Source organism: Scophthalmus maximus, chromosome 2 (genome assembly GCF_022379125.1).
Source record: "Scophthalmus maximus strain ysfricsl-2021 chromosome 2, ASM2237912v1, whole genome shotgun sequence".
Classification (NCBI taxonomy): Eukaryota; Metazoa; Chordata; class Actinopteri; order Pleuronectiformes; family Scophthalmidae; genus Scophthalmus; species Scophthalmus maximus.
Window position 1 is genome coordinate 11,644,737 of NC_061516.1, and position 19,820 is coordinate 11,664,556.

At 45.3% G+C, this 19,820-nt stretch overlaps 1 protein-coding gene across 2 annotated transcripts in view; it reads left to right on the plus strand.

Moving 5' to 3' along the window:
• Positions 1 to 19,820, plus strand: part of LOC118300135 (transmembrane protein 211) — a 90,011-nt gene that overhangs the window by 22,057 nt on the left and 48,134 nt on the right. For both annotated transcript variants that reach the window (XM_035624255.2, XM_035624254.2), the window contains one exon: positions 2,806 to 2,944. In XM_035624255.2, the coding sequence (XP_035480148.1) occupies positions 2,806 to 2,944 (139 nt within the window). The remainder of the gene's footprint in view (positions 1 to 2,805; positions 2,945 to 19,820) is intronic.

The following is a 19,820-nucleotide window of genomic DNA, read 5'->3' on the forward strand; positions in this document are numbered from 1 at the left end:
TTCTTCCTTAATTACAATCTATTAAGGAAGACTCACTGAAAGGACCAGTGCTGTTAGCAGCTCATTTTCCACTAAGTAGTAGAACTTGTAAAACCTGATGATGATTATGAGTTTGTTTCATCTGGACCCCGCTCGCACGCAGACTCATTGCCGGGAGCTGAATGATTGTGACACTGTTAACTGAAATGTTGGCTGTTTTCTGTAACAACACCAGCGTGGCGCTCTGATGGCCTTAATTAGTCTCTCGGGCTGTGTATAAATGACACACCGAAAATGTCGCGTGAATCCGTTTCTGCTTGCAGATAATTAATCGACTGAGAAACGGGACAGAAATACACAAATTAAGCGGAATTTACAGCTCATGTGTAGATATTCCGATTTTAAAAACCAATTACAGTTTTGTCAATCATCATCAAAAATGCAGCTGACTACAACATTACAATCGTCTTTTGTTGTTTAGTGAAAGTGTACCTCATGGAAGTGAACATGGCCTCAACCCCCGCTTCACCTCCACTCCCCTATGTGAGACATGATGTACCTTTAATGTGTCACTGGGAACTGAGAACAGCCGGATGGGAGGTAGGCCGCACACTGAGAGCCCACGAGGCACGCCAGGATCAAGCAGCGCAGAGAGAGGAGGCATTCCTCTGCATACATGAATATCATTCCGGCGAGAGGCAAACGAAGAACAAAGAGCACAGAAAGTTAATGGCTTTTCTGTATCTTCGAGGGTACCGCGGCCGCGTCTGCTATCTAACCTCTACAAGACGCCGTCTTCAAAGCAAGAAAAGAAAGTGTTGTTATTGGTATAGTTGGTATCAAGAAATGGAATTAGAGATAAGCTCTGTCTGACGAAGAACTATCTGTCTTTGGGACTGACCTGATGTCAGACAAAATGTATTAAATCAACGCTTTTTCAAAAGCTTATGGAAATATCATATTGTCCAGTAGTGGTCTGAAATGGTGTTAGTAAAATTACGCCTTGGAGAAACATGATGGTCATCATGTTTCATGGTCAGGTATGGAATCCACTCCAGACCCTGTTTCTGCTCAACACCAGGACATGAAGTGGATTGTCTGTCAATTCTCCTATTACTTATAAGCCTCTCAAATTTCAGGTGCTTTCCAATGCTCAATTGTTACGGTCAAGGTGCCCTTGTGCAAGGCACTTAACTGCCGGCAGTTCTCAAGGTGTTGATCTGCAAACCAGATGTGAATGTGTGTAAACTGTTGAATAATGCGAGCGGGGCGATGGCGAAGAAACACACGCGCTCAGCGAACCTGGACAAATAAAGGTCAAGAAGGATAATCGTTGTCATTGCCACCGACATCACGACACTTCCATATTTCCCAGCCCCACCCCTCCGCCAAACACCCGGAACCAGCTAATTAAATCCTCTGTCAGGCATGGAAATCGCTCTGCTTTCATCCCACCTCCATTCATGTCAGTCTCATCGGGGACAAGCATAATGACACGTGTTTTTAGGGCTGTAATTCCCTCGTGCATGTTAGACATTTCTCTCTGATCGCCCCCGCCTGCATGCTAATCACTAATGTGGCGACGCCGGAGAGACGGTTTTCGAGAGGCACTGCGGCTCAAACAGTGCCACAAAGTGGCACGAGGTTGGCGGGAAAGCACGTCCACGACACAAACCCTCTCAGGCCTAACAAAGCCTAACATGTTGCCAAGTTCCTCTTCACACTACTGGTAACTGACTGTACTACTGCACTATTTCCACTATAAAATATTAATGTCAATTTATTATTCTTATCCTCTATATTTTTGCAATTCGTATATTTTTACATTTGTTTAAGTATATTTTTTGTGTACTGTGTGAAACGTGCTGCCGTTACACAGGAATTTCCCAGCTTGGGATAAATAAAGTATCTATCTATCTATCTATCTATCTATCTATCCATCCATCCATCCATCCATCCATCCATCCATCCATCCATCCATCCATCCATCCATCCATCCATCCATCTATCTATCTATCTATCTATCTATCTATCTATCTATCTATCTATCTATCTATCTATCTATCTATCTATCTATCTATCTATCTATCTATCTATCTATCTATCTATCTATCTATCTATCTATCTATCTATCTATCTATCTATCTATCTATCTATCTATCTATCTATCTATCCATCTATCTATCCATCAAACTTAGATGCCACTTGTCCAGGAAGGTACACATTCTTATACAGCAGGAGAGCAGTTCAGCACATAGATTACATTTGACATACAGTCAAAACTCTGACAGGACAAAGAACCTAATTAAACTGTATTTACCAGTATGGATAGATTTATACAAACAGAAATAAAAGATCGATCTATCACTTGTGTATGGGCAAGAGAAAGGCGTGAGTTTTTCCTCCTCCTGCTCAAAGCGTCCGTATGTGTGATTAAGCGAAGGTGTAATGAGAAGGGACAGTGTCCTGTTGTGTGGCCGTGGAGGGCTGGTTTCGTGCTGAGAGAACCATTAACCTGTTTGGAGGATTGAGTGTGAGATTATGCAGTCTGACCTGACCAAAACACACACTCTCTTCCGCTCGGGGACTGGGGAGTATTTTCAAACGAGGCGATGATTCATAACTTCTCAACAGGAAGTCAAATATGTACGTTTGTCAGTGGCCACATGCTGATGCAAGCACCTGTGGAACTGTTGTCAGTCGGCGCAGACAACAGATTCCACAGGTTTGTGGGACCTTTTGGTCTATTTTTGGGTTTGTTTTCAGTGAATTAATGGAGCTTAAATGAAATCGCTCTGTCTGTTTGTCTGTGTGTTTTGTTCTTAGACCAGTGCGGTGCTGTGTTCAGGCGGCTGTGCTCTGCTGGCTGTCAGCTCCCTGTTGGCCATCATCACCATCTTCCTGCCCAGTGGAGGATGTGAGAGGAGGATCTGCACCCTGGCTGGTTACATGCAGATGGCTGCAGGTAGGTACAGATAACAACGACATAAATGATATCAAAGGAGAGGAGGATCTTCTATTATTCCATCTCTCGCTGTTATGGCCACTGTGCGACAAGCACAGATAGTGCTGCAAATTAGAACTAGTACAACTGATAGCCATCAGTCAAAAAAATCTAAAAATGAGAACAACAATAATAAATAAAAAGGAAAAGGAATTGCTCAAATAGTACATTTGCTGCTAGGCAACCAGAGTCTGCGTGGCATTTGTAGGGGTGAACTGGTAAAGGGAAGATAGGAGATAGATTTAGAGCCTGCTGTAAAAAGACAATTACGCCTCCTTAACACAGGTCATTGGTTCAGGGCTACATGTGGCTTATCAGGCCGCCGCTTTCACTCCAACAGAGATGCAGTCTCGAAAACAAAGTGCGCTCTTGTCGGCGCTTGGGCTTTAAAAATGCAAATAATACAGCACAGCTCATGTCACTGCTCTGTATCAGCCTTCGCACTCTCGCCTCGTGCATCAGACCATTTCGATAGCAAGTAAATGGTACAGGTGTGAAGCATTTTGCTACTGTTGCATGTGAGGACATGGTCCATGTGTGCTGCAGTTGCAGCAGCATGTATGCACATACTGTGTGTGGACAAATATGAAGTGTTGGACCTTCATAAATTCCATTGTGATACTGCAGAGCCCGCTCTTATTGTGCCTTTACTGAATATTTTCACTGTTTAAGATGAAATAATAGAAAATATCATTGTGCATGAATATTTAATGTCTTGAAGCAAGCAGCAAGCTTCTTCAACAAAAAAAATCAAATTATACATTTGCAAGGAACGGAGCCTCCCTGCGTGCTCTGAGACATGGTGGTAGATATAAGTTATAATGTGTAGTATTTCAGTTATTTTCGTTATGGTAGGCAGGTTAGTTAACCCCCAGAATAGGTGTGTGGATTGATCAATAACATTTCTACCATTAAAGATGAGCAGTTCTTTCAAAGTCACTCCCTGCTTGAGATCATGCATTTGTGAAATCCCACTCTACCACACAGTGGTAATGATGTCATGGATGACAAGACATTTGCCTAGTCAAAATATTCCTAGATTATCTCTAAGATATTTTCAGGATTCAACATTTTTCGTTTGCTTTGTATCATTATCATTTGTTTAAATATGTGATTGGTTATGATTAAATCAAATAAAACAGTCCATGTGAAATAATCGTCCTTTGTTGTGCTTACTTAATTTATCCAAGGCAATCCAGTAAATGCAACGATTCAGTTAAGTCAGACTAACTTGTTTTACTGAAATGGCTTAAACCTCGAAAGAACCAATTAATGTTACTTGCCATTTTTAAGTTGGGATAACTAGAAAAGAGTGAGTGAAATGCAACTAAGTATTAAGTGAAGTATATATTTATATATAAAGTAAACATAACTTAAGACTAAAAGTTATATTTCACAAACCATTTTCAAGTTTCCTAGATTTTCTAGACGTTCTTGGCATTTTTCTGCCTTTGAAGCTCCTCGAGCAGTTGAGCGTCAAGTCGCTTCATCAGCACCCTTCATCAATTACCACAAACTTAACTGTTTTGTGTTCTTGCCCCCTCTCTCATTTATTTAGCGTCAGCAGCAATAACGTAGCAGCTAATTTAAATCCCCGCACGTGGCATTTAACTGAGCGCAACTAGAGGCTGAATTCGTTGTGCGGGTTCAATCTTTATCGGCGAAGCTGCGACTTTTCTCGGGGCCTGGTCAATGTTGTGTTTCAAGTGGTGCTCACCGCTCACAGCCAGAGAGTCTCACATGTCCCTGTCTGTCTCCGAAATCAGATCAATGTTGCTTTGGGAAGATGAGAAAAAGTGTTTGTGGCGAAGCAGTGCCTCCTCTGTGTGTGTAATCGTGTCCAGTGTGTCTTTTGTTGCGACCGACTTTGCTAAATAACAATGCGAAGTGAGGAGCTGGGCCTTTTGTTCCGACTCCAGATCGACTTTGTCTAGATAGACGGCGGTCGCACAGACACCGACCCGAAGCCCTGAGGAGGGCCGATGAGAAGAGTGTTTGTTTACCCAGCATTTGTAAGTGTGTGTGTGTGTTGAGAGGGTGCTACCAAAGAGAGCTGATAAACTGAAACAAGCAGATTAGGAACAATGGGTTTCTGTGTGGTGCGCATATTATCAGTGCTGTTTTCCAGCACATTGGGAGAAATGAACTGCTGACGAGACTCCTTGTCAACTTTCCCTTTTGCAGATCGAAATGATTCCTGTCTTGATCTCCATGTTTTTTTTTTACAGTATCTCTGACAGGCATATACATCAGTGTGTTTAATTCAACTTATGAAGGCAGAGAGTCATTGAGAAAACAATGACTCACTGGCCCCACCTCACTTAATGCGAGGTGGGGCCATTCAAAAGTGTAAACTAATGAAATGTCTGACATGAAGGAAAAGGACGAGTTTCTTTGATGGCCAGGAAGGAGGAGGTTTATTTGCATTTGCAAGATGGCAGGATTAAAGCAAAACCGATTTCAGATGAGATACAATGCAAACAAAAAAAAATCTGACCTTTTGTCATTTCTATCATGTAGTTAAATATTAACGTGACAACTGCCAATGGGTGAAGACCATTTTAATTTGTGAGACATAAGGGTCCTATACATGTAGGCACGTAGTGTGTGGTTTAGGGTGAAGACGGTTGGCTGAAGCAGTGGCACCGTTGACACAACGTCAGAATTGACAACTTCAGTATTGTTGAGGAATTTTTCTTCTACCCTCCCTGAGAAACTGTTAAGACGAGTCTTCTCAGGCACCAAGCAAGGTCATCTCATCTATGGCAAGCCGAAACAATCATTGAGCAGCTGATGTCTCACTCGAGGTGTCATAGTCGCGGGGAGATGATGACATTACTCAAAGCTAAATACACTACAGAGACCGGAGATGGGCAGACTATCTTGGGACGCCGAACACTGTGAACCTGTTGATCTGTGTAGCGAACCGGAAGTCTTCTCAATATTGAGCTCTTATAATGAATGCTCCTGCTCAAGCCGTCCACGGTTTCCGTCTTCCTGAATCAGCATCCACTCCATCAATTATTCCATTTCAGGTAGGGTTCCCTTTTCATGACGATAGGCAACAAAACGAGCAGCGCTCCATTACGTCCTGTTGGATTCAACATCTCCTCTCCACGTGTGTAATGTTACGTCTCTGTAGGACAATTTGTGTGCGGTATTGTTTTTTCACTTTAAAAAAAAAGTTCAATTAAGTAGAAAGAATTGCAAAGTGAACCGATCATAAAGCATCGATGGTGTCATTATTCCGTGGCCATTACATGTACTTCATGACGCCTCCCTGACATCTGTAGACACCTAACTACCAATATGTGGACATTATTCAGACTGACAAATATGAACACAAATGCGGGCCCATCGCCCCGCTGCACAACGGCATTAACCTGATGCTGGATCATTAAACCGTGGTGGTATTTACAGCCCCTCCCTCAAAACAGAGACTTGGTTTTCATTTGCGACCACTATTGCACAGCACATTGTTCTTCTAGCAGTGGAAGCACTCGGCCTAACGGCCCTACATATGAACCATTTCGGTCACATTTTGCTCTGTGAACACGTGCGCTGGCACGGAGCCCAACGCTGGGTCGAACCAGGTGAACCTCTCTCTCCGACTCTTTTCTTTCTCGTGGCCCGGTGGTCCCGTGGGTGACGTCCAGAATTAGATGTGAACTTGCCATCCCTCCGCTGGCTCAGCTCGGCACTTCAGCCAGTGGGTAAGCCGCCGTCGATGTTTTACGCTCAGAGAGAGGGGCAGAACATTTCTGTGTGCTAAGGCGTGTGAGCTCTTTCTCCTGCATATTTCATCAGCCTGTTCTCAGTGGTCAGAATCCATCGGATTGGATGGCTCTCTTGTTGGGCGGTGTGCTGTGCGTCTGGAGAGAGTAAACAGAGGAATAATATGCACACGTCATTTTTATTTTTCTATGTATCTGCCCAGTTGTGAGTAACAGTAACTTTTACATTTATTCTAGTCGTTTCGGTTCATTTTACTTATCCCCTGACAGGAGCTGCGGGAAAAACAACGTTGGGGTTTCGGGCATATTCTCCCAGTGCAGTTTGTTCTGTTCAGGGCTGAGGACTTGTCACACTCCGCTGGGTGCACAAGTTCTCACTGCACATACAAGCTTGATATCAGCTGTTTACCTGCAGGGCTATAGTCACAAATGCGTACATACAGAGATCATTTGCATTGTGTGCTTACATAAATATATACTGAAGGTTTTGTTTGCTGCATTAATTGCCTGTTGTTGTTTTGTTTTTTTTGCCTTTTTATCGATTTTGACTGCAAGTGAGTGGTTTTCCAGTTAAAAAAAAAAGAAAAAGTTTTCAAATGGTTCTTTGCAAGTTTCATGGGTGGAGGACTTGAAAGTGATCCGCCCGAAGCTATGTGCTCTCTGTTTTTTCTGCTCTGTGGTCTGAGAAATATAAACCACCCTTTTTTTTTCATATACCCTTTTTTTCTAGTCAGAGATGTTTGTGTCGCTCCGTCTCTTGTAACATCGAGCTCATTCCTCTGCCGCATTTTGTCTCAGCCTCTGCGGCACCTCGGCTGCTCTTGGCACCGAAGGGGAAAAAAAAGTTTTGCACTCATCGCAAAATGAGTGAAACGATTCCGCAAAGGGCCGTTATCATTTGCTCGATGGACGAACCCATGGGCTGAAGAAAAGTTTTGTTCTAATTTGGAGGTGAACCCAATCGAACTCATTTCACCCAGTGAATAGTTCTCTTTGGGGTAGAGTCCCCCTGGGTAACCCTCTGAAACTGTGCCCTCGTATCTGCATCCGGATCAGAGGGGGTCCCTCAGTGTTTTTACCCCGACTCCGGCTGCTTGGGCAAGGAAAGGGAGTTTGCATTGCCGCGTGTGTGTGTGTGTGTGTGTGTGTGTGTGTGTGTGCGCGCACTCCCTCGCATACATATACTCTTTCCAATCCAGTTTCCACTGTGCCGATGCCAAGGAAGCTCGGCCTGCTGTGTCAGCGTTCCCTCGGGGCGAAGCTGTTATGCAGATGTACTCCGAAGCGTGGTGATGAAAATAGGAAGTTGCTTTGATCAAGGCACCTGCTGTTTTTTATTTTTTTTCCCAAGCCGCCGCTGTCGCCGCTGCTGCGGCCCATATGGCGCCTGCGCCAGCTGTCAGTCATCTCTCCGGCACAGATGAATATATTTTCCATATCACGGCGGATTAGAGCAGCCGACGCTTATAGTACAACATGTCCCTCCAACAATTAAATTACACTTTGCGAGTTTTTTTCCCTTCGTTCATCACTGCGCGGGGGAAGGAGGATTGGACCATCATTCATGTCATCATTAGTATTCTGAGGGTTCTTTCTTGAGAAAGTCTCTGACTGAGTGAAATAACTTTTCTTAGAGAGCAAACATCACTGAAACATTGTTTGATTATTTCTTTCATCTTTGAACTCCTTCCAGCCGCCTGCAGGCACAGTGCAGCCGCTCCCGCCTCGTCTTCCACTTTTTCTGCGTGGTAAAAAAACCTGATGCTCCTTCTTCTGACTCCGTCACTCATCCACTCCCATCATCCTTTTTCTCTTTTGCTCCTCTCCTCCGAGCAGAGCATTCCCGCATCTTCATCACAATTGGGGCCTTAAACCTGTTTTTTTGCTTGTTCTCCGTCGATCGCTGATATTTCATTCCGTTTCATCATGAGTCCGCTGTCTCGGGGCTCTCGCGCGCCATGAAAGTACATTTTGTGCAGAGAGAGAACTTGCTCACCACCGAATCACACTGATCTCGCAAAGAAATCAAAGGCAGAGAAGTCAATTTAGCTTCTGTGCGAGTATCTTCTATGTTTTGGTGTGTGTGTGTGTGTGTGTGTGTGTGTGCTGACAGAATGTGACCCAGTTTAGACGCAGTGTGTTGATGACCTCGTGACCCCTACCTGTGACTCGCAGCGTGCTGACAACACACATTAATCGCAGATGTGTGTGTGTGTGTGTGTGTCACTTCTTGTATAATCACAGCTGCATTTTGCTCTTGCTGTTGACAGTAATGTGATTGGTCACATTTCATCATTGCTGCAAACAAACACACACACACACACTCACACACACACTCACACACACACACCAACAACACGCACGGCATTCTGTGAACATTTTCTTTGGGGTTTGTGCTCCAGTTTTACATATCTCATTAAGATTTACACAGAAATCGTTAATATTTGCTGGAGAAACGCAACACACTCACTCCATCTGCAAACTCGACAAGGCATTAACAAACACGGCACAAGTGTGATACATTCATTGATATGATTTGCTGCCGCATTACGGCATGATTAATTCTCTGCAAATGTACCCAAACGGCTAAACTGGGCCTAATGTCTGCTTATGAATCAAAGCCCGTGCGTGTTTGTGTGTAAGATTGGACTTTGGTCAAATCTGTTGTCTACTGTGATTATGAGCACGCTTGGCGCTGCTCACTCACTGAAACATTACCCACAAAAGCCACAGTAATTGGTCCACCGGTCAACGAGAGCCCGACTGTAATCAGGACTGAACTTTCATCCCGTCCAATTCATCTATTTTCTTTTAATTTACCGAGCGATCAACAGTGTCTGGAGCTGGCTGCTTGGGCAAGGAAAGGGAGTTTGCAAAATCTATCTTTAATCTTGCCTTTTGAAAGTGCATCTGTGTGCTTTGATATTTTCCTCATCAGATGTGAAGAGCAAAGACTACCAATGCGATCTTTGCTCTAATATTAATGTTCTTTAATTTATTAATTAACCTTCCGTATCTTCTGTACATGCTGGAAACCCCTCTGAGTATCTCTGCCTGCGCATACACTCATTTCTAACACAGCCATACACACACATTAAGTACGCCTCCCTGACTCGTGTGTCACAGTAGCGAGCAACCAATGACGTGTTGACGGAGGAGAGGATGAAGATGAACGGAGGCGGATTGAAAAGGAGACCGGAGGGAATGGCGGCACTTTTATTTGTTTGCGTTTCCATATTTGTTCTGGTGGACCGACTCAGTCCGTTCACTTCTGATAGACGGAGAGAAAAACAAGCAGTGTCCAAAACATGTTCGGCTGCTTTTTATTCCTCTCCTGTCTCTTCCCGCTCCACCGTCATCCTGCCCTGAACACACACACACACACACGCACGCACACGCACACACACACACACACTCTGTCAAAGAGCCAGCGGCTATGCATATTACATGAGTCCTCCACCTCTGAAGGCCTCTCTGCTTTTTTCATTTTGCAACTTACGGCGGAGATGATGAGGGCGAAGCCGGATCCTGCACTTAAGGGCTGTTTCCTTTCTTTGCAGCACAAATGAGAAGCTGCTGTTTATGGGGGAAAAAAATGTGTGCTGCGGTTAAAATCTTCACTGTATAATTTGGTTATGTCTTTGTCATAAATTTAAACATTTGCGACAAGGAAATTAAGGATATCTGTTGCCTACTCATGTGCTATTGAGTATTGACTTAGTTTCCAGATTGCTTGATTTTTTAAAAAAAATCTCCCTGGTACTGGATGTTGCTCTGCATGTTTTTGCCTTGTCTTTACAAAGGGGGTTCTACATGTTGGTGGGGATTTTTCAACCTTTCTTTTGTGTCTTGGACATCTCGTTTTTATTCTGAATGCTGCAAATGAATGAATGAATTAGATAAAAACAGTCTTTGCCATTTTAAATCCTGGTGTGACCTGACAGTCCCGGTTACAACTAAATAGTCTGACTGCAAAGCAGTTTGAGGTGTGTGCCACAGTCACGCCCGTCTTGTGCCTTTGAACAGGAAGCACGTGTGCTAACACTCGCACAAGGTGTGTCTTCTGATTGTTTAATCAGTTTTCACTAAATGCAAATATATCTAGCTGATTGCAGTCACGCCAGCAAACTTACTCAGTCACGGTCACAGAAATATGAATCATATACATGTGTGTGTGTGTGTGTGTGTCTTCCAGGAATTCCCACTAGTTCCTGTTTGATGAGAACAACATCCAGGATGACTCATTGTTGTGTCTGCGGCTGTTGGATTACAGCTGTTTTACTCCTCCACACTGGGTCCACAGCCGTGAACATACACACACACACGCACACACACGCACACACACACACACACACACACACACACACACACACACACAAACTTGGAGTGCGTAAGTGCTTGTGTGTGTGTGTGTGTGTGTGTGGGCAGGTGTCTGTGTGTGCTTTCCTTCCTGTTTCATTCTTCATCAGTTGTTTCATGCCCTTCTCCCTCTCATGCAGTGATTGATCCTCTGCTCAGAGCCTTTTCTTGAGTGTGCGGTGGTGAGTGAGAGCTTGCGCCGCGCCGTCGTGTTTTCTCTTTGTGCCATATGCGTTGTTGCTTAATTTGTTTTTGTCGGCAATATGAAGGCTTGAGACTGCCGGTACCTGTCGCACACACACACACACACACACACACACACACCATGATTGATTAGGCTACGCCGCTCAATTGCTATTGCTTTTTTCCCTGTGTTTATGACTTTCTCATTTGCATGAGGTAAAAGACAGGGCCGCAGTTTCCTGTTCTACTGGTCGCTTGGTTTGATCGACATGAACCTCGTCTGACCGAATTCCCAGTGGTCGGACAGTTGCCGGTGTGACATTCATTATGAGGAAGGCGTTATGTCAATAGCCGGGATTAATCCATAATTTATTTCCAGGGAGGGACACACTAATTTTTCACCATTTTTAAAAACAAATCAAACATAAACGGATTGCACCACAGCTCAGCGACCAACACGGCACTTCCACATATGCGAAAATTGTCCGCGGTAAGATGCTTCATCAACTGTGTGTTCAAAGTGCAAAGCTTTTACACATTTCATTACGTTTAATAACTATTGATTTGTCATCACTCATTAATAAGGCCGCCGCGTGGAGTGCACCGCGGCAGATCTAGTCAGTCTCGAGATAACAGGGGGATTGTTTTCCCCTGTGACCGATCAATCAGTTAATGAGAAGTCACAGTTTCAGTCAACCGAGAGTTTCCTTGGCCGACTACAGCCCTGGTCGAATGAATGCTTTGGCTCCGCTAAGGTGTGAAACAATGGACCGAAGGGGATTTCAAGGAGCACCTTTGTGGGATTTGATGGCGACTAATAGTGAGGGTACAGACTGCAACCAGCTGAAGGACCCTCCCCTCACCCCTTACCTGTTCAAGTGTGCCAGAGAACCTCATGTCAGAATTTGAAATGCCCTCATTAGATCCAGTGTTTGTCCTGTCCGTTCTGGCCCGCTGTAGAAACATGGCAGTGTACACTCCCTATGTTGATACCTAGGCCTCATTCTAAGCTCATGAAAACAACTGAGTTACAAACTTAGTTGTGGGTGACTTCAACTTCCTACTTGTGGAAGTATGTGACAGAATTTTTAGAAGGGTAAGCAATCATAACTTTAAGAGAGCAATTCTCTGGAATTTCTGTGCGCAACGCTGATAAAAATATTCACAAAAGAAGAGAAGAAGAAAAATAACGTACAGTTTTGACCTAGCCGGGGCCATTTCTCTCTCTGCATCTGCATTTGCTGAGGCTGCAGGTCTGCACAGATGAAAAGGGAGGAGCACCGTGATCCAGCACACGTCTGAGCTTTCAAGTGTCGGCTGCAAAGGCACAGAGCGCAGAGGCAGAGGGAGTCATTTTTTCTCACAAAGACATCAGTAGCGGCAGCGGCGCGGCTGGAGACCAAGGCAGCTGGATAGCAGCAGATATCAGGCAGATTCATGGAGGGTTGTTGAAGAGCAAGTGGTCAGAACAAGATCAGCCGCAGAAGCAGGTCAAAGTTTATCATGCTGCCGTTGAGGGATGGGAGCAAAACCCAGGCTGCATTACAGAACCTGACAAAATCCAGTGGTCTTTGAAAGGAAAATCTGACATATTCTAGAATAACATCCCAGTGCCGTTGTTTACGTATACTGCTCACCGTGGTCGTGCCAACTGTGTTTCGGCTTCAAAAATCATGAGGGCGGTTGTAATTTGTGAAGATTATCTTGGTGGTCGCAGAATTTGTGTTCTACAGTAATCCAAACAGCCAATGGAAAAATTGTGTGCCATGCATGGTACTTCGAGATCCTGCACACACACATATGCACATACAGACACAAACACACACACACACACACACACACACACACACACACACACACACACACACACACACACACACACACACACACACACACACACACCTTTGTTGTTGGCCCTGAAGATGCATATCTTTGACTCTGTCTGGGAAGAGAATATGATATGTGCATGTCTCATATCACACACGCACACACACACACGCATGCGCACACGCACACACGCACACGCACACACACGCAGATGAACGTGCACACACACACACACACACAAACACACACTCACACACACACACACACACTAATTGATATGTCCAGGGTGCGTGTTCTCACGACTCGTGTTGATTGATCTGCTGTTGAGATGGAGGCTCACAGGCTTGTGATCTAATCTGTCACAGCAAAGAAGAAGAAACCCCGAAGACAGAGAGGAGAAGAGGAGAAGAGGGAGCGAGCTCCTCACCTCCTTCTGATCAGGGTTTAAAGAGGGAGAGCACCTCACAGGAGCAGGCAGATGGGGGGTGGGGGTTGCTCACAGATTACAGCCTGAGTGTTCACAAAATATTCCACATTGACAAAATGTTTCTGGTCATTTTTATCCCTTTTTTCTGATTTGTTACAACCTGGGTCTTGTTTTTGTAATTTCCCAATCATTCGAGTTGGTATTCAAAACACTTCTTTCCTACTATTAGAGACATTTCTCTCACTCTCCCTCTTCGTCTTTTTTTTTTGCCTCCTCTAACAACCTTGGCCAGGTAAAGTTTTCACAGTTACTCCTCGAGTCAGCAAAGTAAAGCAAAAAAAAAAAGCCACTTTAAGGAAAAAAAAAAAAAAGGAATGGGTAAACAAGCATTCGTTACTCTACCTCAGAATCCTGATGTGACGACTTCCCGCTGTGCCGTCAGCCACAGGGTGAAGAGATGACAAAGGAGCAAACATACAGGCGAAGAAGTGCTGCAGGAAATACATTAGCATTTCTTAACTTTAAATCTGGTGGTCATAAAGTCTGACACTGTGTGCCTCCCGCTACACCACGCGTTGTAACCACTCGGCCACCAGAGCGCTCCGGGCTGAACTATGATGAGTGACTCCCGCCTGTGTTCAGAACGCTGACATGCTTTAACCACAGTATCTGCATGTGTTCTCGTGTCTCCAGCTACAGTACGCGCCCCCCACCGCCATCTCTGCTGTGCACCCCTGGGGAAACGTACCTCACGGTTGGAAACACATGCTCCAACTGTGCCCCCCCCCCCCCCTCACAAAAAAACTGAATACACTGTATACAGTGTCGTCATGTCTCCTGCCCCTGTTGCACTTGCCCCGTGTGTGTTTCCGTGTTTCCAGATTGCAGCAGTTACGTTCGACTCACCCGTCTGAGGGGGAGGGTCTAAGAACGGCGATAATGATTTTTCTCCTCTGTGGTGAGGTGCTGGATGTCTATTTATCACAGTTATTGTTGTCAGGACTGCGCAGGCTAATCTCATAATCCATCCAGCTATTTCCCCCCAGTGTTCCCGTCTCACTGACAGGCAGACACAAACAGCCCCAGTCAGGGGGTAACTCTGTGTCAGCGGGGCCGCAGCGCCCGCCAAGGATGAGGTGCCCGCCATCCGCTGTGTTTACACTTTCAGACTTTTTTTCCGACTGTATTCTTTTGACAGCCTTTGATGCATTAATGCTTTCTCCCGTCTCTCGGGTCCCCCCGGTTCGGTCTAACCCCGTTTACCTCTGGAGTTCGCCGCACTCTTTCATCAAGGCGGGAAATTCCCCGGGCTCTCGACTTCTTACCAAAGCATGTCAGAGGCGATGGGAGAGAACGAAGGGAAAAGTATATTTTTTTTGTCAGAAATGTGAGAAACCCAGGCTGTCATTGGTTTCCCGTCTGGCTAATGCAGTCGAACAGTGCTCATCTTCAGAGCCTTCACAAGATCACTTCTGGGGGAATTTCTCACTTTGTAAGACGGACTAAAACAAACGTGTGATCTGGATTTTAACCCTATGAGTTTCCAGGACTGTGAAAGTCTTAACCTCTTGATGCTTCAAAGATGCAAAAGCAGGAGGGAGGAAGTATTGGTGTTCAGTAATCAGAATGACCGCTGATTCAGGAGCTGTTATAACTGTCATAGTAAAAAACCTGCAGAAAAACATATACTGTACATTAGAGAATGTTTATTTTGTCCCAAAAAAGTGCAGTTGCTGGCAAGTCTTCCGTTTCCTTTAGCACCTCCTGTGATGAGATATGAGGGGCTGGAAAGTGGCTGCAAATTGCTCCTCTTTCTCTCTGTCACAAAGAAGCAATTGGATGCCAGGGAGCGAAGACAAGGTGATCTCTATGTGATACAAGTTGTCTCTTGTGAGAAGACAAACGAGGGAAACTGCACCAGACAAGACAGTGAGGGGGAAAAAAGGGCCGAGTGCAACATTTTGGAAACCTGTGCCATCTCCCTTCTCGTCTTGTCGCCGGGTGCGGCGCCAGGCCGCATCTGAGAGATTCAACAGGAGCGAGAGGCGTCATCTGTGCGCATGAGTGTCCCAGCACCCTCAATCTGTCACCACACATTCACACATGCTGAGGGCAGAGCGCACGTACACACACACACACACACACACACGCACACACCAAAACATCCACAGGGTGTCTCCTGCACGAATGCTCTCTGTGCCTGTGTAACATCATGAGAATGACCACTAAACTCCCCACGCTGGCAAAGGTGCTCTGTTCAGTTCGATCCAGTACTGTAATCCACGCGACAGAGGAAGTAGGAAGTAAAGCTCACAGAAGTCCAACAAGGACCTTTCGTAACAAAAGAAAAGTAGAAAAAAAAAGACGATGACCTACAAAAATGACTTAATTTCCTTTGGTAGAAAGGTGTCCGATTTTTATTTTTTGAAGGAAATTCTATTTACTCACCTAAAAGGTTGTTGGCAACTTGCTAGCAACATGTTAGGGATGTAGAAGACTGTTTATTTTTTCATCATTATTATTTTAAATTATTCCTTTTTAAGCTCAAAAACTTAAATCCGAAATGAAACTGAATATTCATATCCGCAGAATCTCGCCAGCTTTGCCGTCAAAGAAGAGCTTCATTGATTCCTGAAGGCAGGGAGAATAAGACTAGTCTTCTTAAGTTTGTGCTTTATTATTAAAGCACATGAATAAAACAGCAATAGGGGGATATAATGCAAAGTGAAATAGATTGAAACTGGGGCACAGACATTATCTCCATAAAAATATAGCTCCGCAATGGATAAGAGAAAATTGGCACTGTGATGGTTCCTGACAGGATTCACAGATTTGATGTAAGAGTTATATCTGGCTTGCTGGAAACACATGGGGCCTCTGTGGTGCAGATATGACTTTTAATGCGAAAAGTCCTATCTACCATCTCTGCCTTGCCTTTCATAGCCGGGCTGTTGAACACAGTCTGGGCACGGGGAGGGCCGGAGGAAGTCACTGACCCTCGTGAGAGGTCAAAAAGACAACCAGCACTTTGTAGGACTGAGGAGGGAAAAGCTATTCGTCCAATCCTGAGAGAAATACTATCTGAAATGAGCGCAGCGTGCCACTGTCGGGATTTTCTGTCCTAAAAGAGGATTACAGCCCGTCAGAAGCTCTGAGAGGAACAAACCTCCTCCGGGAGGCCTTCAGCGAGAGGAGAGGGACATTCTGCAGCAGGCTTGACGTCGACTGCAATTTCGGAGAGGGGACGAACAGGAAGAGAAGCGATATCCCAGAAGACAGCAGCAGGAAGACGGACGCAGTCTTCGCCACAGTGACTAACTTGCGCTTCAAAGAGTGATGTAGCAAGAAAAAAATGATACACGTGTGCAATTGTTCTTCCTCAGGAAGATCTCTCCCTCGCTTCCCTTTGTGCTCTAGTTCTTCAACTCTTCTTCAACTCTTCCTTTTTTGTTCCTTCCTCGCCCTCCGTCGCCTCTTCATCTCCCTCCTAACCGCCTCCTCCCTCATAACCCCGTCATGCACATCGCCCCCGGGAGTCTTTGAAATTCTCCTGAAAAAAAATGAATCGCGTGGTGTAGTGCAAGGAACTTCTGAGGCTCTACCTACCTCGTGTTTCCCCTGTTCGCATCACACGGACCCTATGTATATACGTCTATAAGGGGAGGCGCCATTAATCTCCTCGTCCCACGAGAGCCGCGTTGTTTGCGTGAGTAATGAGCTCTGTACGTCCGCGCCTTGTCTCTGTTGTCTTTAACTGCTGCGGCGTGACTCTATTAGAGGGATCCGGAGTAATTAACGTCTCCTCCAAAAGAGTGGGAATCCGAGCGGCGCTGCTTCTCAGGCCCGACTCGCCTCGGCGGTTTCGAGGGGCGCCGCTGTGCCCAACAGGCAGCTGATCAGTGATTGATAGCAATGACACGAGTGAAATCTCTGAACGTCAGCTTTTAGAACTACGCTTTAAAAAATAATCACGTTGCATTGTGACTGCAGAAATGATCCGGTGTAGGAATGCGTTTCCTCCTTGTTCGTGCATTTTTCATTCGTGTGCCCAGGTGTGTGGAAGTAGACATACGGAGCTGATAAATAATAATGCCCCCCCCCTGCAGCTTGTTTTCATCAGCACCTCGCACCGGGATTTCTCGCTGCCATTCACCATTAATGAGTCGATTTTTACATGCGGCAAGTAAAAAGTTTCAAATATTTATTGCAACACTACTGTGCATTTGGGTTTGGCGGCGTGGCGCTGCCCGTGTGATGCTCTGGCGGCACACTTCAGAGCGGGTCTGACACAGACTGCTCCTGAGCTCACAACCTGTCTGGCAGAGCAACATTTAATGAGCATGAATACATTATGAGAAACATTAAATAAATCACGTACAGCAGGCTGGCGAGGTGGAGCAGGCAGCCGGATGCAGACCATGCAGTGTTTTTTTGTGTGCAGACTGAATATTGTCCGCCTCACAGGTCGTGGTTGCGATTGGAGGATGTGCGGAACGTGTGACTTCGAAATGACGTCCACGATCGCCTTGACTATAAATGAGAGTCCACTGCTTTTGTCTTTTTGTGTTTATGTTTTTTTTTTTCCTGTGCTCCTTCTGGTTTGAAGTGGGAGAAGAGAGAAACCAAAAAGATTGAGACATGGAGGAGAGGATGGAGAGACAAACGAAGAAGAGGAGTTTTCCTATAGGTAGGAGTTTGTGCAGATTAGCTCTCCTCCTCTGTCTCTCTGTCCCCAGTTATTATTTCTCCATCCAGGCGACGAGGGTTCACTACAGAGGGGATAATCCCTGAGCTCACAGTTAGTCAACGCACACCCTCTCACTGCCTGTCAGCCCGCTCTCTGCATCCAGCTCCGCTCTGAGTTATTGATCAAAAAGCTTTATTCTTGTTTATCCCGCTCCGGAGCTTCACCCGGCCTCAGCCAGTTTGTTGTCTCACAGGCACACGGTTCTCAATTGGTCGAGAGCTTTCGTTGGGTTAAGTGTCCTCTCTGCTTGTGAGCGTTGTGGTTTGTTGTGTAATATGGAGCAGATGTGTGGTTTGTATGGTGTGTGTGTGTGTGTCTGTGTGTGTGTGTGATACAATTCAGCGGAAATGATGTGATAAGACTTCATCAGTTTGTGTGTGTATGTACTGTATGTTTGTCTGGTTGTGTAGCTGCATCCATCCTCAGTCTCACTCTCCCTCCTCACCTGGGAGACACACACACACACACACACACACACATACACACACAGACACGCACACGCACACACTGTGAATTTTCAAATGAAAGCTGGTCACGGCTGTTTCCGAGGTAAAATGACCACATCAATATGAAAATGTCCCGAAAATGGAGATATTTACTTTACTCAACCGTTCACATATGAAAAACACAGGAGGAGATTGTGCGAGTCAGACACTCTCATAACAGCAGTAAGACTTCCGGAAACATTCAGGGTTGGCGCCGTCTTGCTCGCTGTTGTATTCTTACATGGACTCGCAGGGACATTTTCTGGAAATTTTACTAGGGGACTGGCAGGAAAAATTTGGGAAAATCTCCGGGGCAACGTTTGCGTTCTCGCATACAGCCCCTCGGAAAAAGTTCAGGGAAATGTCCGCACTTCAGTGCATGTCTGAAAACAGATTATGTTTGTAGACAGTGTCCGCCCCTAAGGGGAGGATTGTGCCCTTTGACCCGCTGGAAGGCTTTCAGGATGCGTTCACACCTAACCTGGTTCTGTTTGTGGTTAATGAACTCTCACTGCACAATTGGTTTGTTTAGGCTCTTGTTAAAACGCTGTAAATCATACTGTGGCCTGAACATCCTACATGTTTCTACCTGCTTGTCACTAATCATGCTACAGGTCCAGTCCAGTTTCATCTAATGCTGTTACGGCTGTCACAGCGGACATAGTAAAATGATTTGTTGTGAGCTATGGTTTCATGCAGCACCAGTCACTTCACTTGCCGTGCACTGAGCTCAGTTTTGGTTTTACTTGATTAGAGTCAAAAAAACAAACCAAAGGACTTCAGGGGTGAGGTGTACCACTCGTCGCCCATCATGGAGGCAACAAATCGGCGGCGCTACGCTCACCTCTCCTTCCTCTGCCCTCGGATTGGCCAATATCAGATAAGACCTGATCAGCCAAAATGATAAATACCCAATGAAGAATGATAAATGACAACCTGTGACCGTGATAATGCTCAACGGAGCGCTGCGCGACCCGCTGTCCATCCCCACAGTGTGTCTTTCCCATGTGGCTCAGACACAACTGAATGTCAGTCTGTGTTACTTCACGTTTGCAGCTCCTGGTGTGTTGTGTCA